Source organism: Colletotrichum phormii (genome assembly GCF_030913505.1).
Source record: "Colletotrichum phormii strain CBS 102054 chromosome Unknown BDP81scaffold_42, whole genome shotgun sequence".
Classification (NCBI taxonomy): domain Eukaryota; kingdom Fungi; phylum Ascomycota; class Sordariomycetes; order Glomerellales; family Glomerellaceae; genus Colletotrichum; species Colletotrichum phormii.
Genome location: NW_026851484.1, coordinates 225,654 through 249,813, shown reverse-complemented (window position 1 = coordinate 249,813; position 24,160 = coordinate 225,654). Strand labels below are relative to the sequence as shown.

Sequence of the window (24,160 nt, the reverse complement as noted above, 5' to 3'; positions counted from 1 at the left end):
ATCGACGGCCAGTGAATACGCGGCAGCGCTTCGTCTAGACAGCTCCTCGCCTGGCTGCTGTCCGACACTGCGTCGCCCTGCTCGTCCCCGCCTGTGACCATCGTGAGCTGCGCTAATAGCAGCCTGGCCTCGTCGACGACGCCGTGGAGCATGTCCGATAACTGGTCCATGGTAAACCGTACGCGCCGATACGATATGCGGTCGCCTACCCAGTCGATTACGCCGTCTGCCGGCGTGTTATACTGTATGTGCATGCCATACGTCCGCGTCTCGAGAATCCAATCCATCGGTGTTGGCTCGGCTTGGGGGGCCCCGGGCGTACGCGTCATGAACCTCTGTACCATGCGACGGACGTAGACAAAGAGACTCTCTATGCCATCATCGGCCGCCCCCTCGTCCGTCGTAGCGGCCTGACGAGCGACATCGTATTGCCTCTACGTATATGCCTTATAAACGACTAACATACGTGCTACTTTAATGATCGCCAAATACTTTGTTGTATAGTCGGTAATATCCATCCAGCCACCGTCGGCCCGGATGCCTATTACAGCGAGCGCGCTCACTATCGCGTTCTCGTACTGCCCTCTCTTAAGCTAGTGGTCCAGCATGCTAACGAGCATCTCGAGTGCTACCGGCCGGAGCGTATCCGACGTAGTATCGGAGTCCCCTTCTACCACGGCCTTAGCTAATTATTCGAACTTGTCCTACGCGTCGTACTACCTCTCGGTGAGCCGGTACGGCGGTCTCCTATCGTCCGGTAGCTCCTACGTCCGGAACCACATATAGAGCAAGACCCTCTAGACATCTTTATACCATACCTAAGTATCCTCCTTAATACGGTTATTAAACGGCCTCGTGGGCTTAATATGTACTTCCTTCCGCTAGACCTCGAATAATACGGCGTGCCCGACCTTATTAGGCGTAGATATAGCCCTGGCGTACTCCAAGACCTCGTTGACCGAAGTCCACATCATATGGAGCATGTCCTCTACGGCCTCCTGGATTAGGCCGGTGGTTTCGTAGAGCTGGCTGATGCGTAGTCCACTTAGATGCTCTGCCTATCCTACCCGCTGAAGCTACGGGTTCGGCTCGAGCTTGTCGTTGGTAGCACGGATGAGATCGTCATGGCTCGCCTTGACCTGCTCGGCTTGGTTCTACCGTAGTTGACGGAGTAGCTCGGTGGCCTGCCGTGACGCTGCCTCCTCGGCGACCGCCTCCGGCGCTTGGTCTAGCGGTTGGCCACGCCCTACCTCGAACTATTGGCTCCTAGCCCGTAATAAGAAGAACTGCTGGTATAGTATACCGGACGTCTACGGTATGCTACGTTCCTGATAAGATCTCGCCCTTACGTTACCGCCCTTCTTCTAGTCGTTCACCCACCCGTGATGTCTTCGGTAGTGATCCTGGATCCTTTGAGTTTGGCGATAAACATAAGAGCATCGGTGACATCGGATACCGTCCGTGCGTGGGTCGGCAAGATGGTCGATGGGGGCTGTTGATGGGTCGGGATACTGCAGCTGCGCAAGACTGGCCTGGTTCGTACGTATGCCCATTATACTAGAGATGGCCTTGACGATGCTACTACGGGTCGACGGTGGGATATGGCGGTGGCGTGTCCGTAGGTGGGTGGCTAACTCGTCACTAACCACAGCAAACTGACATGTTTTACAAATAGCGAGTGCATACTCTTCATAAAAGATAAACGGCTCCATTACTAGCGTAATTACGATAGTCTTGGGCCGTGGTGGTTGTGGGCTACTACCGAGATAAGTGGTGTTAGTCTTACATATTGGTGGATTGATGTTGACTGTGGTTGAGTTAAGATGCTGTTGGACGGGCAACTATCTTAACCACAGCATTAAACTGGACATGGGCGCTATCTCCTCATTCGGTAGCTGCAGCGCATTCCTTATCTCGTTTAACTATACTAAACTGCTTACCACAAAGGAAACGCTAGGTAGAAATACTATGATTGGCTGCTGCCTCAGTGAGCATAGCAAGGTTATGTGATGATAGCTCTAGCGTTGATTGGTGCACTGATGCACGAGCCATCTTGACCCTATCAAACCGTCAATCACGAATCTATACATATAGAGGTGAATACTGGGTTTATAATAAAGGTAAGATCATTTCTGAGCTCGCCTAATTCTCAGCTTTCGATGCATGTCTATATCGTCTATTTTAGATAAGAAAACCTCAATGAAGCTGACCCCCTGTCGTTTCAATGAATCTGACCCCTTGTCTTTAGGGACCCATTTCTATTTCTATGGGCATTTCAATGAATCTGAGTCGGATTCATCGTTGTCTGTATGTTAGGATTCACCTTAATCGTGTGAGCTTGCATGTTAGGAGGAGCTATAATATAGCCATTCACCTTATCTTGGTCTGGCTAGAGCCCGTCTCGGCACTTCTACCTGTCCTTAACACCTCCATCCAGTCGATTACCTAGATCAAACAGATAAAGCGCTTATCTAGTAGGGAAAGACCCATCTAGTCAGCTTCAGGCTACACTAGTTTACAATTATACAACATACTATATTTCACCGTAGTGTAAATTATTACTGCCTCCCAGGCCTAGCTCGTCAACAGTCCTTTTATATGCGCGCATATGCTAGCTGTAGTTGAATTGCTAAAGGTTAGGAAAGCTCTAGTATGTTGTTGCAAGCAGTTCGTTGTGGGAGAAAAATGTTTGCCTAACATTATTTTATCTTCACTTTGCTCTTACTTTTATATTCTAATATACACTTTTATTCATCATATAGCCTTACTTTATTATATTAATATAAGAACCTAATAACTACTAAAACAACATTCTGTGAATCATTTTCTACCTACGTATCTACTCTTACTCTAGTGTGGTGGTGTGCCTGCTGCGATATGCCTCCTTTGACGCTGCTCTCTTTGATTGCTGGCTGGGTTGTTACGGCCAGCTAGTCGTAGGGGTAGTTTGCAGAAGTTGAGGCTGCGGAACTGGTAACAGTAATCGTAGTCGGGGATAGCTTCAGGGAAGCTATGTCTGTCAATCGTAAGGGTGGGTAAGGCTTCGGTGATCAATCGTAGTCTTGTCAAGGTAGTAGCTGAAAGCGGATGTTAATCCTGATACGAAGTTAATTGCTGAAGAGCTATGGAAAGTCTGTCCTAGAGTCCGGCTCGAGTCCATCCTATATACAAGTCCTGGTCCTGAACGTATCCCTTGTCAATGATCAGTTCCTCTGATCGGGTGAGCGCTCATCGTTCGGCATGAGCGCTCATTGTTCGGCATGAGCGCTCATTACTTGGCATGAGCGCTCATGGCCCCACCATGGTCGCTCATGTCTTATCTTATCACCACGTGACTTGTACCATAGTTCTTCCGTTCCGTGAGAGGGTGCCTAGTGTCCCTTATCTCCTGCATATGTGGTGTATTATAACCGCCGCGAGCCTGCGGGGCAGGCCCTGTTCTTGGTCATGCATGTTGGGTTGTAACATGGGTGTAGTTGAAGTATCATACGCGGAAGCGGAATTACTAATCCCTATATCTGCCGGCGAGCTGCGCTGTAGTCTCCCTCGCTCTATTAGTAGCCCTACGCACGCCCCTGCTCTGCCTCCCTATGTTGATAACCACTCTCCCCTTACCACTATATACCTAACTTCTTATCCCCCCTCTTCCGTCATCTATCTACCTTACTTTAAGTAGTATTCTTATGCGTCGCAATAGCTCCTTTAACTTTTTTTTTTATGCTTATTTTTATTGGTGTCGGTTTGCCTGCTACTGGTAAGGAGAATATAACGTATCTTATGGCTATACGGTGTATCCTTTCTAAACGCGTTAGGCAAGGTATTGCTTTTTGCGATGCTATACCTGTTTAGTTTAACGCGTTTTAGCTACCTATTCGGTCTATTAATAGCTTATTGTCGACCGTATTGTTCTGGTCGCGTCCTTCTTCCTCTTCTTCTTCTTCTTCTTATCTTCCTTTATAGGTTCTTTTTACTCTTCTCTATCCTCCGTTCGCGCTCGTCCGTTACGCCTACTGCTGCTCTAGGTACAACTCCTCTTTATGCTTCTTTATTTATATTGATGTAAAGGCTTCTTTTCTTGAATCTCTACATATACCGCGTTCAGGTAATTATCTATTAACGTCCTCTTTTTATTTCAACGATGTGTTTTAGCTTAAGTCCTCAGTATGAGGTTTTTACCTTAGGGAGCTTTCCGTGGGCTGGACGCACGCGCGCGTAGCAAACAGACTCCTCATAATAAGGTAACTATGCATATCTCTGTTCTGCCCCTGGGGGCATATCTCTGTTCTGCACCTGGGGGCATATCTCTGTTCTGCACCTGGGGGCATATCTTCTTTTGCCCCTGGGGGCATATCTCTGTTTTGTCCTAGGGGCAGATGGAAACACCTAAAGGCTTTTATACCTAGGTAACGTCAAGATAATATAGTCACTGGTTTCATCATTCCGTAGTGTAATAGTAGGTACTTAATATAGAACTACCGTAGATACCATATTCCTACTATTAAATCTAATGTTACGAGCTGGATAAGGCAACTAACTGTGGCACAGAGCAAAAGCTTCGATAATGATGACTCCGCATCATTTTCCCTTGTTCTGCATTATATAGCTACGCGCCCACAGTGACAAGTTGCGGCGGGCATAACATCTAACTACCTACTTATATAACTACCTAACCCTCTTCTTGTTTGTCGTACTACCTACGTCCCTAAGCCTCTCCTCCCTCCTTCCCAACCTTCCCCCCAAAAGCCTGGCCCTAACCCGACGGGGCCGGGGCCGTGGGCGGCCGCTACGGCCGCTACTACTCTCCGCCTTGAGCGTTAACATCTGCGCCCTTATCGAGAAGCATCTGGACGATGTTGTCATCGCCTCTAAATGATGCAGCCTGAAGAGCGTTGCCATATCTGCCGCCTTGAGCGTTGACATCTGCGCCCTTGTTGAGAAGCATCTGGACGATCTTGTCATCGCCTTCACATGATGCAGCTTGAAGAGCGTTGCCATACTCGCCGCCTTGTGCGTTGACATCTGCGCCCTTGTTGAGAAGCATCTGGACGATCTTGTCGTAGCCTTCTAATGATGCAGCCCGAAGAGCGTTGCCATAGTCCCCGCCTTGAGCGTTAACATCTGCGCCCTTATCGAGAAGCATCTGGACGATTTTGTCATCGCCTCTAAATGATGCAGCCTGAAGAGCGTTGCCATAGAAGCCGCCTTGTGCGTTGACATCTGCGCCCTTGTTGAGAAGCATCTTGACGACGTTGTCGTGGCCCCTAAATGATGCAGCCTGAAGAGCGTTGCCATAGAAGCCGCCTTGTGCGTTGACATCTGCGCCCTTGTTGAGAAGTATCTTGACGACGTTGTCGTGGCCCCTAAATGATGCAGCCTGAAGAGCGTTGCCATAGAAGCCGCCTTGTGCGTTGACATCTGCGCCCTTGTTGAGAAGCATCTTGACGACGTTGTCGTGGCCCCTAAATGATGCAGCCTGAAGAGCGTTGCCATAGAAGCCGCCTTGTGCGTTGACATCTGCGCCCTTGTTGAGAAGCATCTTGACGATCTTGTCGTGGCCTTCTAATGATGCAGCCTGAAGAGCGTTGCCATAGTAGCCGCCTTCTGCGTTGACATCTGCGCCCTTGTTGAGAAGCATCTTGACGATCTTGTCGTGGCCTCCAATTGATGCAGCCTGAAGAGCGTTGCCATACTCGCCGCCTTGTGCGTTGACATCTGCGCCCTTGTTGAGAAGCATCTTGACGACGTTGTCGTGGCCCCTAAATGATGCAGCCTGAAGAGCGTTGCCATAGAAGCCGCCTTGTGCGTTGACATCTGCGCCCTTGTTGAGAAGCATCTGGACGATCTTGTCGTGGCCTTCTAATGATGCAGCCTGAAGAGCGTTGCCATAGTAGCCGCCTTCTGCGTTGACATCTGCGCCCTTGTTGAGAAGCATCTGGACGATCTTGTCGTGGCCTCCAATTGATGCAGCCTGAAGAGCGTTGCCATAGTCCCCGCCTTGAGCGTTAACATCTGCGCCCTTATCGAGAAGCATCTGGACGATCTTGTCGTGGCCTTTTTTTGATGCAATATAAAGAGCGTTGCCATACTCGCCGCGTTGTGCGTTGACATCTGCGCCCTTGTCGAGAAGCATCTGGACGATCTTGTCGTGGCCTTCAGATGATGCAGCCTGAAGAGCGTTGCCATACTCGCCGCCTTCTGCGTTGACATCTGCGCCCTTATCGAGAAGCATCTGGACGCTGTTCTGGCGACCCTCTAAAGACCCCCAAATGAGTGGTGTGTAGCCCGCTGTGGCCTTTGAGTTCAACGCAGCGTCGTCTGAGGCAAGTAGTCTCCGTAACACTTCGTCATGGCCATTCAATGCAGCCAGATGTACACTGTTGAGGCCACTCCTCGCTTGGTATCGATAGTTTGTTTGCCAAAAGATTGAGACCCATGTTTCGAATCGCTGGTTTCGCATGTCATACAGCCGCAAGATCTGCTTTTGCAAGCCCTCCTTTGGATTATTTGCTCCTCGTAAGTGTGATGGCCAGTGTATTGCAGAATATTCCAAAAAGGGGTATTGTGCTGTATTGTTGTCTGGCTTATGTGTATCAGCACGGAACCGATCCTCTTGAGTATCCCCAATTGACAAATATTGAACACAAATTTGCGTCATTATCGTGTCTGAATCTGGTCTGTAGAGGGAGTGTTTCCAACAGCTATCTGCTGAAGAGGCGGGAATATCCTGTGCAACTAGAAATTCCTTGGCTGTCTGGTGTATTAGATAGATGCGGTCGTCGTTGATAAACACAAAAAGCCCGCAAAGCTGCCGTATATGTAGCTTGAGATTGGAGGAGTTAAGGTCGAGGTCCTTATGTGCCTGAACAACTGGTGAATCTGGGGCCAACTGGAAAGCCACAGCCATTTCCAACAGTGTGAGCGGTCGGCGGGCGGCAACAACGATGTGAAGAAGAGTCTGCGCCTCTCTTCGTTGATTGGAGTTAAGGCGGCCTAATATATTCTCGTACGCATCTTCCACCTTGGTCGGGAGAGTGTTAATCGTCTTTATGAACGCATGTTTTGGCCACCCTGGGCTATGATAAATCTCATCCATTACAAGGTGAAGCCAGAGATATGTTCGATGCGGAACTGCGAAGAGCTTTTCTTGCAACACGTCTTGGACTTCCTGACTTATTCCGAGTTTATACCCGGCTGTGGCTACCTCGTGTCGAATGACGAGGTTGATTTCCTCGCTAATATCAGCATTACTCTCTTCTCCAGCCAGACGAATCGTTTGAGGCTCAGGAATGTTACGAAACTCAGTTTCGATGTCCTGATATGGTCGACTAGTCACAAGGAACTTGATTTGAAACTTCCCCGTCGATATCGTTGGTTGGTTGTGGAAGTTTGTTAGAAACCGAATGAGTTTTTGTCGGTCATCAACGCAGCACTCGTCCAAAGCGTCCAGAACACAAGTAACACTGACTGCTTGATCGTCCTTGCCAGCCGCTATGAAGGTACGCCACAGCTCATCCACTTCAGTCTGCAGTTTCTCTCCGTTCTTTTCAAAGGCCGCCATAGCTTGGCGGATAAGGAGTGGTTGATAATAGAAAAGCTGATGAAGAATAGCACATAAGGCTGTCGCGAGGCTGTTTTGGTCGTCGTTGTCCTTAAAGAAGAAGTAGCACACTGTATGCTCGTTCGATTGATTTATCTCCTCGTCAATAAGGGATTTGGCCAACACAGACTTTCCACAGCCTGGGTCAGCCGAAATCCAAAGGAGGTCATCCTGACGGCTCTGCTGCCATTTTGTGTATCGTGGATGCTCTAACACCCATTTGCATGTGCCCGGGACTCGGTCAGGGTTGATATTCTTGAACTTCTCATATGCGCTCGTTTTGAATGTTTGATGGCAATCAACCTGTTTTTGGCTCTCATATCTGATCTCCTGCTTCTGCGTCTGTGCCGAGATGGCCGTATTTGTGTTAGAAACAAGCTTATGAAGGTGAGGATCTGCATGAGGCATTAGTACCTAAATATTCCTTAAAAGAAAGTTCAACTAGGGAGATAAACTCAAACAATGAATTTTGCATATAGAAGGACAAAATAATTAGAATATTTAGGCTAGGAATTATCTACTTACCAGACACCAACTGCGGTATAAGCTTCTCCTGTAGGACCCTATTTGGCGGTATGACTGAAAGGAGCTCCTTTGTAAATGCGGCCGCTGTTATAGCTGCGTATTCTTGCCACTGGTTGTTCTTATGAGAGTCCGCGTAGTCGCAAATACCACGGATGACTAGGCATGGGAAATCTTGTAGTCCTGCAGCCTCCATCTCGAAGCAGAGCACCCCAAGGTCTTTGCTTAACTTATCGCGTGTCTTTCCATGCTTAATTACCTGATTGCCTGAGGCAATATTGCCGTAATGAATAACTGGATTCGTGTCGTCTCTGTCCTCCCGCTGAATCTTCTGCTTAGGATCACACTCATCACAAGTAGAGTCTGAATCGACGTGGTCGTACTCTACTTGGAAAAGGTAATCGTGGAGAGCGCCCTGATGACTGAACTTCTTCTTCATGATCTTTGGGCTTTTGCTAATAAGCTCAGATATAAAGTGGGGGATTCTGCTGTCTTCGATTAGGTGATCGGCCTGGAGACGACCCAGGGCGGCTAACAGGACCTGGGGTGGTGCGTTGAGCGATCCTGTGCGTTGGAACTCTCCCTCCTGTACTGTCTTCCCCCGATCGTACTGGATAACACCTCCACTTGTTTCAGCGGGTTGGCTAACCACGATATCGCCCAGCCGGATATCATGTTTTCGCGACGGTACACCACCGCCGATTCCAACCATCAAGCCGAACCGGATTGACTTGAAGGTCCGCAGCAAGTCTTTCGCGACCGTGGCAGCTGGTGTTGTTCCATAGATGCCTGCAGGCAGGCAGGCGATAACGACGTTGTGGCCTTGGACCTGACCCAAGACGTAGCTGTTATGGTCGGCTGGATCCTGCCAGGGCAAGTTCGGATGAAGCTGATCGAGCATCCCTTTCGCGGCAGCCATTTCCAGCGGGAGGGCACACACCCAGCCCACAGTATAGTCCTCTGCGACAAGAGCATCTCCCCCCGGCCGATCAACACCAGTCTTTCTCTTTTTTCCGGGTTGGAAGTCATCGGCATCAGAGTCTGACAACGCCATTAGAAAGGACTGGTAAGGACTGGCATCCCAGACTCCGAGGGAGCTTACCAGGTGCTGAGGTACGGCCATGCTTGAGCAAGCCGCTCTTGCTTTCTGCGGCGCTCTTATTATTATCATCACCTGACTCTTTGGTATTCGGATCGTACATCTTTCGTCGGTAGGCTGCTGGCGATCGTATCTTCGGGTTAAGTTTTAGTAGGTCGATTATATAGCAGGCATAAAATATTAGAAATCTAGCTCCGCTAGGCTTAAACAGATTATAGAGGCATTGATTCCGCAGCTTTACGAGGGGAAGTCCTGCTTCTTAAACGTAAAGTGCTAGGTCAGCCTCACGTTAAACATTACCGATAAACTGCTGCAGTCCAGGGCCCGACCCCTCATTATTTCCGCTCCGACCTATCATTTGCTGAAGGACAACTTCTCAACATGCGTGGATGCCTGAGATGAATCTGCCAAGGCCAAATGCACAGGCTGCAGCGCTTGCCAGTCAATTCTGCCTTGTGCAGGCTAAGGACTCACAAGAATCCGCCTGGGCGTCAACGTCGAGGCTTATCGCGGGCCTCGGAAATAACAAATAGAAGGTTATTTACACAGGGTGCACTGGCATAAGCAGGATTGGTACCACTTGCCCGGAAGTGCACTTTGCTGTTCTTAATATAAAGTAATCATTCGTTGGTGGGAATGAAGCTACCTTACACGACTTCTGATTACAAGCCGGAACTGGCCAATCCCGCTGTTGTAAGTGTAATCCGGCAGCCATCTCTGACTTCGCGTTGTACATACACCACAAAGAGTACGAAGAGGACACTAAATTCGCACATAGCTGTACTGTGTGAGGCTATTCTGAGTACTTACGTAGTTCTGTCACATCTGATATATATGCCATATGAATCTGTGTATCTATTGTCTGGGAAACTCTGGATACTTCCGAATTATCTCATCGTCAGCTGGGGTTACTCCACCCACTCCCCTTCGCATCACTAGACCTAAAACGGCGACCTCGTTATCCTTTAAGAAGCCAACAAGGAACATACTTTACGTTCGCTAGGTATCTTCTCACATAAACAGGTAGGTAACACAATCGAACTTATTATCTCCCGCTGGATTTCGGATCTCCCCGGCTCTGACGACCACACTGTTGCTAGCCATTGTTCTCCCCGTAAATAGTATCGAACGCCGGATAACTGTAATAACGCCGTTGGCCTCCTACCCTCGTCCCTTTGCTATGAACGACGACGCGGCTGAGAAGCCTTATCCCATCGGGTGCTGATGGACAGCACTTTCGCCAAGACCATGAAATACCCACTATGTATCCACCATTACCCCGCATTCAAAAGGGTACTTGACGATACGTCACTCATCCCTATGCTCTTTTGCCTATTATTATCACTATTATTACCATTTTGATTGATACTGTGATGTCTTCTGGTGATTCTGATACCTCTATTGCATCTAATGCTTCTATTACTTCTATACGCAGCTGTAAAGTAGTTGAGGTCCACCCAGAAGACCTTACTGCTGCCTGTAATACAGACTGTACGCCCGAGCGCTGTGACGCAGCTACAGTCCGGCCCCACGAACCTCCGGCAACTCAGCATGGTCCTCCGGGCTCCTTCCGACCCTTCAACGTGCCGGCCCGGGCCCAAGAGATACGGGGGCTGCCGGCAAGCCCGCTTGAACTGTTCCTCCAATACGTTCCGCAGAGCCTCGTAGAGCAGTGGGCCCAGTGGACGAATACAGCACCGTTGTCTAGGGAGGGCCCTAGGGCTAGACGGGCTACAGACAAAAGGAATACCTCTATTCCATGGGAACAGCATAGGAAGGGATCAAGAAAGGTATCTTCACCTTGTACCTATTGTGGTAATAGGAAGGCTTTAAAGGAGATATCTGGGAATGACATCGCTCGGCAACGACGGCAGACAACTCGAAAGGGCTGTGTTACGACCCAACATGCACGACCAAGAACAGGGCCTGCCCCGCAGGCTTACGACGGTTACGATACGCCATACATGCACAGGACAAGGGGACACAAGGCACCCTCTCACGGAACGGAAGAACTATGGTACAAGTCACGTGATGATAAGATAAGGATCATTTGGGATCAATATGATCCAACACGACTTGGGGGCTAAACGATCATTCTGAATCAGAATGACCCAAGACGACCCAAGGGACAAGGGACATGTTCAGGATCAGGACTTGTATATAAGGATGGACTTGAGCTGGACTCTAGGACAGACTTTCCATAGCTCTTCAGCAATTAACTTCGTATCAGGATTAACATCCGCTTTCAGCTACTACCTTGACAAGACTACGATTGATCACCGAAGTCTTACCCACCCTTACGATTGACAGACATAGTTTCCTTGAAACTATTCCATGACTACGATTACTGTTACCAGTTCCGCAGCCTCAACTTCTGCAAACTACCCCTACGACTAGCTGGCCGTAACAGGCTGCTTAGATTGTAATGTACCGTTATGTATTAGCAAACATTGCTGGTACCTCTGGCACACCCAAAATTTATAGGAAATAGAGGTACTGCAGCCCTATTGGTTAACTTAATAGATTTGCAAGCCCTTATTGGCTCTACCCCGCCCCTTGGCGAAAGTGCTGTCCATCAGCACCCGATGGGATACGCCATCCCCGAGCAAAGAACGTCGAGTATACAACGATACTGGCGACACCCATCGCGTACGTCGCGTTCTTTTCCTCAGATCATTAGCCAAACCAATTCGGATATTGGCACGTTCCGAGTCATTCTCGCGATCAAATACCTAGCGTGATGATGTGCGGACGTATATTGGCCATGGTTCCGGGCGAATGTACTCAACTGGGGGACGACGGCACTCTTGAAGATTCGTCTTGCTGAGCGCCATGTATTACTTAAATACTTCTGTTGGGCAGCGATTATCAGGTAGGGGGTCAATGGGATGTATTGATGAGTATGAAGAACGAGTGGCTATGGGAATATCCCGACTATCTATATAGTGAGTGGAAGACCCTTTATACTGGCATATCCTTGGCAAACTTAGTCATGCTTGTGTAAGACCATATTGTTTCATAGGCATGGTGTGACAATCGTTGTAACGAGTGTACTGGGATGGGCCTGACACACCCCCCTAGGTTCAAGTCTTTGCTTGAAGCTATTCACACTTCTTCCTGGCCCAGCAGGTGTGTGATGTTAACAAGACGAAGTTGACGAACGAATTCTCGGTGTTTTTGTGCGTTCAGTGGTTTGGTTAGACCATCAGCGATAGTGCTATTGGTATCCATCCACTTGAAAGTGATGTCTCCTTTCCGACAGACTTGGCGAGCCCACAAATTCTGTATATCGATATGTTTCAGCCTGGAGGTTCTGTGAGGCTTTTCATCTGTCAGAAGACGAAGTGTTTGACTGTTGTCGCAGTAAATAGTAGGGAAACCGTCTGGTTGAATCTGGAGATTCTCCATTAACCTTATGGTTGCCATATACTCTCTTGTGGCTTGAGTGAGAGCAACTAGTTCTGCTTCCGTTGATGAGGTAACTACACAGGTCTGCTTTGTGGCTCTCCATTCAATAGGACCACCAAAGAGCATGGTGATATACCCCTGACTGCTTCGTCGTGTATTGAGGTCATCAGCAAATGCTGCGTCGGAAGAACAGCACAGTCTTCCGTCTGCTGACCCATCGTATTCAATTGCTAATCCCTTGGTTCGGGCAAGGTAGGCAAGACATCTGTCTGCCGCTTCCATGTGCGATGGACCAGGATTCTGAAGATATTCAGAGAGTCTTGATGTTGTATGTGATATATCGGGTCTGGCAATAACAGCTGCATAGTTGAGAGATCCAACCTTGCTCTGATATTCGATGATTGTCTGTTTTGACGCTTGACCATCGTATTTGACAAGTTGATCAAGTGCCATTGGAGTCATTGGCCATCCTTTGTTGTTTTGGACCTTATACTTGGTCTCAAGAGAGTCAATGTAGTTATCGAGGGATAGCCATATCTTTTTGGCATTGATGTCTCTGATAATTCTGATGCCAAGAAACCATCGGAGATCGCCCATATCTCTGAGTTGGTAATGGTTGTGAAGATCATCAGTGATCTTTTTGGCCTCTTCCTGCAGGTCAGGGAGGAAAGCGATCACTATATCGTCTACAAATATAAAGACGATGATCCCATCTCTCATGAAGACACACTCGTCTTCCTCAAGTTGGCGAAAGCCTATTTGCTTCATAGTTTTGGTAATGTGACGTTGCCAGAGGAGAGGCGACCTCCTGAGGCCATATAAAGCTCTGAGAAGCAAAAGACAACTCTCATATTCCTCAAAGCCAGGTGGGTGTCTGACATACACCACCTCATCTAGCCAGGCGTTTGTGAACGCATTGACTGCATCTTTTTGCCAGAAACGAAGTCCAAACCTGGCTCCAAGGGCCATCATGGTTCTGAAGGTTCTGGCAGCAAGAGTTGATGCTGAAGTGTCGAGATCGTTCGGCGGTTGAAGATTGCCTTGGACACAAATCCTTGCTTTGAACTTGTGAAGATAGCCGTGCTTGTCGAACTTATAAGTGAACACCCATAATAAGGGGATAATAAAGTGTTTTTCCTTGTCGACGTTGCAGATCTGAACTCTCTTCCATGTGGCGATATCCCAATGGTGTTTTAGCTCAGATTCACAAGCAGCTTTCCATTCCTTGAAGAAGGGGTGCTTTTGAGCCTCTCTCCAGTTTCTGGGAGTTGGAGGAAGATCTCTCTTGTGCATCTTTCTTGTCGCATCCATCGTTGCGCTATGGAGTGCGCTTGTGTTGGCGGATATGTAGGCGATATACTGCTTCTGATAGAGACCTCTCGATTCAGAGCCTGCTGCCTCTTTACTTGGTTTCCGTCGCCTCGGGGATTTCAGGATGTTGGAAGAGTCAACCCCTTCACTTTTGTCGTATTTCTGGCGTCTTTTGATAACGTTGCTGAGGGGCTGTTGACCTACACCTTCCAAAGTGTTATTGTTGGAAGTATTGCTACCATCTCCACTCGTTGGAGTTGGTGAAGTCGCTGATTGGGTTGGTGATGAATCTTCTGGTCGAGGGGAGCCTTCCACCCACCCAGGTTCGATCTGATGGTCCCTATGTAAGGGTTGATTTTCTTCTTGTTGAGACACTGTCTCTTCTGTGTTGACATAGATGGTGTCATGGATTACTTCGTCTGAAGTAATGGCTGACGATGAAGATGGAAGTGGAGGGCTACTAGACATCACCCCCCCAGCCGAAGAGATATCGAGGCTGGTTTCTGTTCCTCTTACAGAACTGCCAGGCTGGCTGGATAGGCGGTTACCTAGCGTCACTTCTTCCCTAAGACAAGGTAGAGTTGGAAGACTATTATCTGGAGCGAAAATAGAACTTTGGCGGTCTGACGGATGAGTTGCATAGGTATCTGGGGCCGCGAAATCCTCTAGAATGGATTCGATATCGTGATCAATATCGTCATGGAGTTCCAACAGGTCTAGATGCCCTGTCTGCTCTCTTATCTGTACGGCATCAAGTTGCTGGACTTCTGAAGGATTGTAGACAACTGATTCGTCAAATGACACGTCTCTGGATCTGAAAACCTGATTCAGAGTAGGGACCCATATGCGATAGATGTTCGAGCTATCATATCCACAGAGATAGCCAATATGAGCTCTAGGTGCCATCTTGGCTGACTTTTGGCGGCCAGCCATGTAGTTTTTGGTCAGAGGATAGGCTCTGCAACCATATCTCTTGAGATGGCTAAGCGATGATAGTTCTGGGCGCTTTGTACCCTTGTTGGCATTCAGCCACGCATTCGTCTTTCCTTCTGGTGTCATCCAGTTGATCTTCCTTCTTGGAGTTCGGTTGCCAAGATAGACGGCTGCCGCTGTTGTCTCTGGCCAGAGTTGTGGGGGAAAGTTTGACTGTATACAGAGAGCTCTTGCTGCTGCAAACATAACTCCCCCAGCTCTCTCGGCTTGGCCGTTTTGTGCTGATGTGTATGGTGCTGTTCTCTCCAGAATGATCCCTTCCTCGGAGGTGTAGTCCTCTATGTTGGTCTGTAGAGACACATCCCCATCAAGCCGTAAAAATCGTACAACAATATCGTATTGCACTGAGAGAAACTTGACTAGTTGCTTGATAAATCGGAGGCCAAGAAGTCGTCGATGTGGAAGTGCTCTCTGGAGCTTCAGCTTGGTGTATGGGCATGTGGCGATAATACTGACTTTCGCCCCATTGTACGCTTCCTCTATCAGAAAGAAGTCAATGTTGATCCTCTCGAATGGGTAAGTGGTTTTGTAAATTGGTTGACGTCTTGAGATGCTCCTCATTGCTTTGGCCTGTCTACATGTCTCGCAGTCCTCTATCAGAAGACCCTCTATTCCTGCATCTGAGGATGCCTTGGATAGGTGTTGAAGAGCCGCCTTATTTGCGTGGCTGAGTCGTTCGTGCCACAGTTTGGCGTTCTCCTTGCTGGTTGCTCGAGGCTGAGAAGAGGATGAGAAATAGACTGCCCCTTGGCCGTCAGGAGGCTCGAGATGATACTGTGATTCTAGTATCCAGATTTGAAATTGAGGACTGCCCTGATTGTCTTCAAGGCATCGTTGCCTTGCCGAGAACCAAAGTCCTTGCTCCTCTAATCTGATGGTACTGATCAGGGTAGTTGGAGCGTCTGGTACTAAATATGCGCTGTTGATTCGCAATTGATGAGGTTGGCCCATTGCATCTACTGCATTGACTATCATGGTCCCTTTTGCGGTTGCAATAATAGGCCCATTTGGGGTGTCAAAGGTCTTCTTGACAGGGTTTAGATCTGCAAAGCGAGATTTGTCCCATGTGAGGGTATCTGATGCCCCGCTGTCAACAAGTACAGCGTGTTTGTTATCGCTGGCTTGAGCGATGTGCTGACAGCTGCCATTTGGTTCTTCTGGCACTGAGCTGGTATCCGACCAGTCAGTATCTGAGTCTGATGGACTGGATGCCCGTATGTAGTTGGCCTTGCTGGCCTTCTGTTCTGCCAATTGGTCTGGAGAGACGCTCTTGGTCCTGCTTTGCTCTATCTTTTCCTTTAGCCTAGGGTTGTTGGCAAGGAAATCTTGAGCCATCTGGATCTTCGCTGTGTCTCCAGTCCAGCCGGATGGACGAATGTATGGGTTCAAATAGAAGCATTCCTGATAAAAGTGCTTCTTCCCATCTAATAGACAAAAGGGTTTCGGCCTGTTGTCCTTATCCTTTGGTTTTCGGCCAAAAGAAGCGTTGTTGGTGTTGCCCTTGGCTGAAACCCGTGGAGATTGGCCTTCTTCACGCTGTTGCCAAGTGGCATATGCACCGCCTGATTTGGAGTCTTCATCTCCATGCCCAGCCTCTAGCCAGGTTCTCAAATGCTGAAGGATTTTCTTGCCTGTCAGCCGTTCTGATGGATCAACGTCGTCAATTTCTTCCCTGGTTGTATCCCTAGCCATGGGAGCGACGAAGTCTGGATATACCCCTTTCAATGCGTTGAGAAGGGTGGTTTGTTGATGAGGTACACTCATCTCTTCACAGCCCAATCTGACTGCTTTGGAGAGATTGGTCTCACAAGATTGAATCCACTCTTGGGTGCCTGATCTCTTGATCCTCATGAGATGATCTCTATAGGTCTTGTAGGTAAGTCTTTTCTCCGCTTGAGGAGATCGTTGATACCTGTCCTTCAGGCTTCGCAGGGCTTCTCTTGGAGTATCAGCATCCACTAGCCAGGAGAGCATGGTTGGCTCGATAGTGGTGGTGATGTCTCTCATGGTTTTCTGAAGCGCCTGGGTTCTTCGCTCGTACTGCCTAAGCTCCTCGATATATACTCTGCTGTTGGCGTCAAACAGAGTAACTTGGTCGCTATTTGGGTCGACTGGCAGTTGTGGTCTGATAGGCGCAGTCAAGGCCTCATCAGAGTCAGGGTTGCAGAACTGCCATATCCCGTTAGATTTGGCATTCATCCTGATGAAGGTATACCAGTCTGGCCAGTCAGATTGGCTTTTAAGGCGAATAGTAGTCTGTACGGTAGACATCTTGTTCGATAGACAAATAGGTCGGTTGTGATACCCGTGGATTGACCAGGTGCCTGCCTGGGCTGCTAATAGACAAAGAGGTAGTTGACTGTGTGATGCTTATTCAGAGTATCCAGTGGTCAGAAAGACAACTGGGCTCATAACTGTTGGGCAGCGATTATCAGGTAGGGGGTCAATGGGATGTATTGATGAGTATGAAGAACGAGTGGCTATGGGAATATCCCGACTATCTATATAGTGAGTGGAAGACCCTTTATACTGGCATATCCTTGGCAAACTTAGTCATGCTTGTGTAAGACCATATTGTTTCATAGGCATGGTGTGACAATCGTTGTAACGAGTGTACTGGGATGGGCCTGACAACTTCTTAAAAAAATATTACGGATTATTGGAAAATGCCCAAGAGATGACCCGGCTTGAGCATACTGTCGCTGACCTTGCGTACGTCGCTCGCGGAATGCCTCGTATTCTTACTCGTGGTTCGTAGGCACAGTGTTGGGGATCATGCCTCTTCGATCTTTGATGGTCTTGTGCCAGTAGCCGCCGAGAAGTGTCGACCCTCGATGGTCAAGGCATGCTAGCCATTATTAATGGCTGGACGTGATTGTTTGAACACCCCCAGGCCACTCGCCTACACGGGCTTGGCTTCGCAATACAGATGAGGCCGCGCCCAGCCAGGCTGCCTATGTCTCCCGCATGGAGACCTCAGCGTGTTGGTAGACGACAGGGAGATAGCTTGTGCACAACTCGAGAAGGTACACAGGCGAGATTGTTTGGATCCACTGTTAGACACCACCGCCTCCTGCCCCGTCACCAAGCCCGCCGACGCGCACGACGCCCTCGACGCGATAGTCGATAACCCTAAGTCCCCGTCCGCGTCAGCCTCGTGGACGCGGGCACGCTATTTGTCAAGGACAAGACGTACCTCCTCGTCGGGCTTTCGCAGTCCATGGGGCGTTCGATCGCGGCGTGGATCGTCAAGCATGCCGGGCGGTATGTTGTGTTATCTAGCCGGAATCCCGAGAGGCTGGAGGCCGGGTGGCTTGAGGATATGGAGAGGTTCGGCGGGAAGGTGACCGTGCTCGCCATGTACGTCTCGGCGGCATCCTGTTGGAGAGTCACCGTCATCTGACAAGAACAGCCAAAAACAGATATAGGGACGCATCCAAGGCAGAATCTATCGACGCCGGCACTCTTCGCGACGTACATAACCTACCGCCGGTGGGTGGTGTGGCGTACGGCCCGCTGGTGCTCAGGGACGCGCTGCTGAACAACATGGACCTGGCGACGATGGACGTGGTGCTCACGTCCAAAGTCCCGGGCGCCAAGATCTTCCACGACCGGTTCTGCGATCCGGACAAAGGACCCGCTTGACTTCTTCGTCATGTTTTCTAGTACCGCGCTGTTTGGTGGTAATCCGGGCCAGACGAATTACACTGCTGCCAACGCGTATCTGCAGGCGCTGGGGCAATACAGGCGGAGCAAGGGTCTCGCTGTAAGTTGTTTTTATTTTATTTTGTTTTATTTTATTGTAGTTATTCAATAGTTATACTATTTGGTAAATGTGCAAGCCGACAAGCTGACAAAATACCAGGCCTCCATAATCCACATCGGCGCCGTGATGGGCATCGGCTACCTGACCCGCAACAGCCGCGAAGCCGAATTCCTGACCCTCTTTGCCGAGGCAGTCGTATCCGGCCGCCGGGTCCACGGCGTCGACGGCGTGCACGCCAAGAAGGCCATTGACATGTCCGAGACGGAGATTGGTAGCGGTATTCCCGCGCTGGAGTCGCGGCACAAGGAGACCATCAAGTTCTACCATGACCCGCGATTCGGGAATCTGAAGACGCCGGAGAGCAGGGGCGATGCCGCTGATGCGGGCGGGAGCAAGATGGGCGTCAAGGAGATGTTGGCAACGGCGACGACGATGGAGCAGGTTCGGGCGGCTATTAGTGGGGTTGCCGTGATGGGCCGGAGCTGACGGTGCAATGATACAACAGAGAAGAGAGCCTCTCCGACAAGATGCGCGGCGTGCTTCATATCCCGCCGGAAGAGAGCGTCAACGCGGCCGCTCCCCTCCTGGACCAGGGCATCGACTCGCTCGGCGCCATCACCGTCGCTTCATGGTACGCAGGCGCTCACTCCCACTCTCACCGATTCCCCACCACAGCACAGTCCACTAACAGCAAGCTTCACACCCATAGGTTCTCTAAACAACTCCTCGTCGACATCCCCATTCTGCGCGTCCTCTCCGGCGCGTCCATCGACGACCTAGCAGCCGAAGGCGCCTCCCGCCTCTCCTTGGCCGCCATCCCCCGCATCGCCGACGCCCAAGGCCCCGCAAAACACTCCGAGGACTCTTCCACAGAGGCGTCCTCCGACGGCGCCTTCACCGCGCTGTCCACCACCATCGAAGCCAACGAGCCCCTCGACGGCGTGGTACGCAAGGCCCCCATGTCGCTGATCCAGCAGTATTCGTACACGCGGCAGCCTGCCTCCCTCCCCGACGCGACAATCTCCCACAACACCATCGGGGTATTCATGGAAGGCAGCCTAAGCACCGATAAGCTCGCATAGGCCGTGACGGCCGCCATCACGTGCTACGAAACCTCCCGCACGGCCTTCCGCCCCTCGGAAGCCTCCGCCCCCACACCGCAGCTGCACGTCCTCCCCGCCCCGACCTGGGGCCTGCGCGCCGTCTCCGTCGCCTTCCGCGCCGAGGCCGACGCCGCGCTGGCCAAGCTGCAAAAGGAAGCCTACGACCTGGCGAACGGCGAAACCTTCAAAATCGCCCTCTCCACTTGGTCGCCCACGGCCCACCTCCTTTGTGCTCGCCTACCACCGCCTGGCCGGCGACGGCTCCACCACCAAAAACCTCGTCGCCGAGCTGTCCCAGCTCTACGCCGGCGTTGTCCTCCCCCCCCCCCCGGCACCGCAGTACACCGACTTCTTCGCGGTCAAACAACGCACCCTCCTCGCCTCGGGGGGCATGGACGCGTCCATTGCGTACTGGACGTGTCTCTACAAGCCTCTGCCCGCACCGCTCCTGCTGCTGCCCCTCCCCGGCGCGAAGCGCGCCCGAGGACCCGTGAGCTGGGACCAGCACACCGCCTTGTCCCGCCTGTCTGCCGTGTTTGCGTTTAGAATCAAAGAGCGCACCAAGAAACTCCGGACGACGCCCATGACGTTCTATCTTGCGGCGTACGCCGCGCTGCTTTCGAATCTGTCCAAGCAGGCGCAGGTATCCATTGGCTTAGCCGACACGAACCGCTCGTCCGTGGCGGACTTGTCCACCATGGGGTACTTTGCCAATCTGCTGCCCTTGCGCCTCCACGCCTCCTCCGATTCCTTTACCGCCACCATCGAATCCGCCAAGGGGGCGGTACGGCAGGCCATGGCGCACTCGGTCGTGCCGCACGACGTGATCGCGGCCCGTCTGGGACTGGACGATACGGTCGTCTTGCCATGGGCGATGACGTGCGCGCCGCTATTCCAGGCGGTCTTTGATTACTGCCAGGGGGCGGCCGAGTCTGGGGCCGTGGGCGGTGCGCGGATCGTTGAGGTAGTGGCGAGCTGGGAGCGCACGCCGTATGATGTTCTGGTGGAGATGAGTGATGATCCGACGAGGGATCCGCTTGTGACTGCCAAGTTATAGAGCAGCGTGTATAGGGAGGGTGATGCGGAGGTGTTGCTTGGGAGGTATATTGAGTTGTTGACGGCGTTGAGCAAGGGGAATGCTATTTAAATCGTTCTTGGCTAGGTAATAAATGGTTTGTTTGTTTGTTTTTGTTTTATATTTAACGCCATGGCGGCAAGGGTGCAGCCGCCTTGCGGCAGACCTCCCGGAGGGTATGTGGCGTGGAGGGTCGCAGGCTCTGACTATATACTGTATAGTACACGCCGTATCCTGACGTCCTCTAAGTCTTACTCGTAAGCTACTATGTGTTCTATCTATCCCTAGTTCCCACTACTACCCTAATTCCGTTATAACTATCTAGTTTCTTAATAAAGGTAGTTTATCGTTTAAAAGATAGGTTATAACCTATTTCCTAATATCGCGGGCAGATCTTCTAGAAGTCTATTACGTAGAGGAAGGCCTGGAAGCCTTTAGAGTCAGTAATTAGCCCCTTAAAGTAGCGATCGAGGGACCCTATAGGTCCTACGGGCTCTTAGCGGCTACAAAGGTAGAAGGTAGGCTACTATTGCTTCCTTAGTAGGGTCTTTCGGTAATAGACTAGATGGTCTACCTCCTTAACCCCTCTACAGGAGTAGGTAAATAGTGCTTCTATATAGTTAAAGCGTTAATAATATTATTTAAAGTCCCCGTAGCCTAACCGTGCCGCGAGGAGGTAATAAAGGGCAGCCCTAGGGAGGCCAAGTTTAGGAGGGTGTCGGATTGGAAGTCCAATTCGACCACGATTAAGGGCAGAGCATGGGCCACCTCGAGGGAGTACAATTAGACCTCGACTACCCACCCAACCTCCGGTTGGAATCTCCCTTCTACTCCTTACGCAGAATCAATCAATACAGAGATATTGATACTTCGTCACCCCAGGGCCCTACGGTTCGAACCAAGTTCCCTGTGAAAGGAATACCAACAGTGATACTCTTTACTTAATATTCATTGAATGAGCCGTGTTATCTCGATCGAGGTTCAGACCGTCCAGCAGTGTTGATCAGTAATACGCATCCTTCGATCTAACTGTCACAATTTCCTGAACTACTTGTTCACGCCTGCAATGGCCACGGAATGCAGCCTTCACTTTTCGCCCTCATTCGAGACATAAAGTAGTCACAATCGAAAGGTAGAGAAAGCATTCGCTCAGTTGACAAAAAAATACGAGGCTTTCCTACACACTAATAAACGTTTCTAATTTAATGCGAAACCTCACACTCCCAATATGTCAAGTTGGGGTGTTGACGCAGGGTGGAAGCTCTCAGAGGCCAACTGCAGTTAGGGGTAGAATGATGATTACTGAAATTTGCTCCTCCCCCGACGTGTACTCCCTGCGCTGTATATATATCTGAGCTGCTCCTTTGTTGCTTGGACTCCTTACTACCTCTAACTAGCCCCTATCCGGGAGGGCTCTGACACAATACCCCGATCTTTGACCAAAATCTGCTCTTCCTCATATTCAAAAGCCTCGTTGTCAGCCTTGTTCATCTGCGGACTTTTAAAAGCCAGAGATCCACTAATTCCGTATTGAATTTTTTTGTTGTTGTTGTTCTATTTAACGCCGTAGCGGCAAGGGCGCAGCCGCCCTTGCGGCAGACCTCCCGAAGGGTATATGGCGTGGAGGGCCGTATTGAAGTTGGCTGCAAAATACAGAAACAATGCAAAATTACATCCCTTTCCAACATCAACCACCTTAGCGATAGTTCTTGTCGCGTATTAGGGCGTTTGATGCCGTGCAGCAACCACATAGCCAGAAATCAAACCCTGGAGTGCAGGAGGCCTGGCCGGATCATCCACGAGTCTGGTTGTCTCAGTTTGGCATTTTCAAATGTACCTTGGAAAACCAATGCATGCAACACTTCGTAAAGGCAAGGTCAAATAGAGAAACACTGGGTAGCAATTGTTCAAGATTTCAATATCATTGGAGTGATAGCGTACCATGCGTTGGCATCGACTGGTAAGGCGCAAGACTTGGATTCGATTGAAGTCTTCATAAAGTAGTTGTCTCTACAGGTATCACTCAATTCAAAGGTGGTAAGGTGGTTCGGCACCTTCCACTGTACTATAGATTGCTGCTATAGCATCTGCAAGGTCCCCCGGAAGAGGGCCAGCCTCAAGAGTGTCGAGAGTCTGACGAAGCTGGTCTATCTTGGAAACACCAAAGATGATAGCATCTCCACATTCCGCATTCAAGTTGCTATGGAACGCTGTCCACCGCATGGCAGCTGCATGTCCGCCGATATTGTGTTTTGCCGCAAGCTCGAGTATGGTGGCTACCGCGATACGAACCGGGGGCTTCCGGTAGAGGTAAGTATAAGCCTTGCCTAAGAAGTTCTTTTTCTGTTATTATGGTGCGGGATTCAAAGATGGTCCTCGGACTTACGTCATTCTTCCATCGCCCTGAAGAAGCAGCATGTCCTGAGAAAAGGCCTCCAGCTGCGGGACTGTACAAAAGTTAGGCTCGAATTCGATTTTGAATTGCCGAAGCTTGATGACACACCTATACGCGTAGAAAGCCATGCCATGCTTGCGTAACAAGGGGAACAGCTCCTTCTCACCACCTCTCACAATCGCATTGTAATGTCCCTCATACACCTTGGGCTTTGCGTATCCGTGTTGATCGCAGACATCGAGAACCCTCTGCACCTCTACGGCTGAATAGTTTGAAAGGCCATAGTTCTTGAACTTTCCTTGCTGAAGAGCGGCATCCATTTTTTTGATCGTTTCCTCAAAGGGAGTCTGGCGGTCTGGAAAATGCAAAAACATTGTCTCAACGGTGGGCGTTTGGAGATCGCTCAGCGATCGGCTAATGCTGAGTTCGAGCTTCGCTGATTGATGGTCTCCGGGGTCTGCACTGTGGACTTTCGTGTGAATTGAGAATCGAGAAGCAGCCTTGGACTTACCAAGACGTGACTCGGATGCACCTGGGGCATTTGGAGAGTAGTCTCGGGCTGTATCGAGGTGCCTGTATCCACGGCTGTGGAAGGCATCTAGAAGAGCTTGGACGTCCTGCTCGCTATCGAAGTGGGAGGTTTGAGGGTCGACAACGCAGTCTCCAACCTAGAAAAATATCAGTTTCGTTCAGTAAACTCAGTTGACAACCTCAGGCACTGCCTACACTATGAGTTCCAAGAATTACTGTGAGGGGTACTTGAGAAACCATGTTGGGCAGTTGTGAGAAAAGTTCAATTCGCGATGATAGTTCCAGGTCGGGAAAGCAAGTCAAACACCCACCCCTTGGTCTTTTTATATCATTCCTACTCAGTGTATAGATTAGTGCGGT

At 50.1% G+C, this 24,160-nt stretch overlaps 5 protein-coding genes across 5 annotated transcripts; 1 reads left to right on the top strand and 4 right to left on the bottom strand.

The window, feature by feature from the left end:
• Window positions 1-80: 80 nt before the first annotated feature.
• BDP81DRAFT_302798 (uncharacterized protein) lies at window positions 81-593 on the bottom strand (the record flags this gene model as incomplete). Its single annotated transcript, XM_060583138.1, has 2 exons — window positions 81-434; window positions 456-593. Coding segments are annotated over 2 exons (492 nt in total), but the record flags the coding sequence as incomplete, so codon positions are not given.
• A 771-nt stretch (window positions 594-1,364) lies between these two features.
• BDP81DRAFT_510993 (uncharacterized protein) lies at window positions 1,365-1,755 on the bottom strand (the record flags this gene model as incomplete). Its single annotated transcript, XM_060595751.1, has 1 exon — window positions 1,365-1,755. The coding sequence occupies exon 1, from the start codon at window positions 1,710-1,712 to the stop codon at window positions 1,365-1,367; it is 348 nt and encodes a 115-aa protein (XP_060437899.1). The 5' UTR covers window positions 1,713-1,755.
• A 3,229-nt stretch (window positions 1,756-4,984) lies between these two features.
• On the bottom strand, window positions 4,985-9,462 carry BDP81DRAFT_387273 (uncharacterized protein; the record flags this gene model as incomplete). Its single annotated transcript, XM_060587027.1, has 5 exons — window positions 9,222-9,462; window positions 8,123-9,160; window positions 6,083-7,992; window positions 5,240-5,290; window positions 4,985-5,041 (listed from the first exon to the last, which is right to left on the bottom strand). Coding segments are annotated over exons 1-5 (3,156 nt in total), but the record flags the coding sequence as incomplete, so codon positions are not given.
• Window positions 9,463-18,585: 9,123 nt separating this feature from the next.
• On the top strand, window positions 18,586-20,856 carry BDP81DRAFT_400804 (uncharacterized protein; the record flags this gene model as incomplete). The annotated part of the gene is made up of 6 exons (XM_060588739.1): window positions 18,586-18,696; window positions 18,796-19,109; window positions 19,202-19,327; window positions 19,406-19,736; window positions 19,779-20,090; window positions 20,140-20,856. 6 exons carry the CDS (start codon window positions 18,586-18,588, stop codon window positions 20,854-20,856), a joined length of 1,911 nt encoding a protein of 636 aa, XP_060437897.1.
• A 2,046-nt stretch (window positions 20,857-22,902) lies between these two features.
• Window positions 22,903-24,040, bottom strand: BDP81DRAFT_335681 (aflatoxin B1 aldehyde reductase member 2; the record flags this gene model as incomplete). Its single annotated transcript, XM_060585867.1, has 4 exons — window positions 22,903-23,211; window positions 23,261-23,321; window positions 23,378-23,937; window positions 23,996-24,040. 4 exons carry the CDS (start codon window positions 24,038-24,040, stop codon window positions 22,903-22,905), a joined length of 975 nt encoding a protein of 324 aa, XP_060437896.1.
• Window positions 24,041-24,160: the final 120 nt, after the last annotated feature.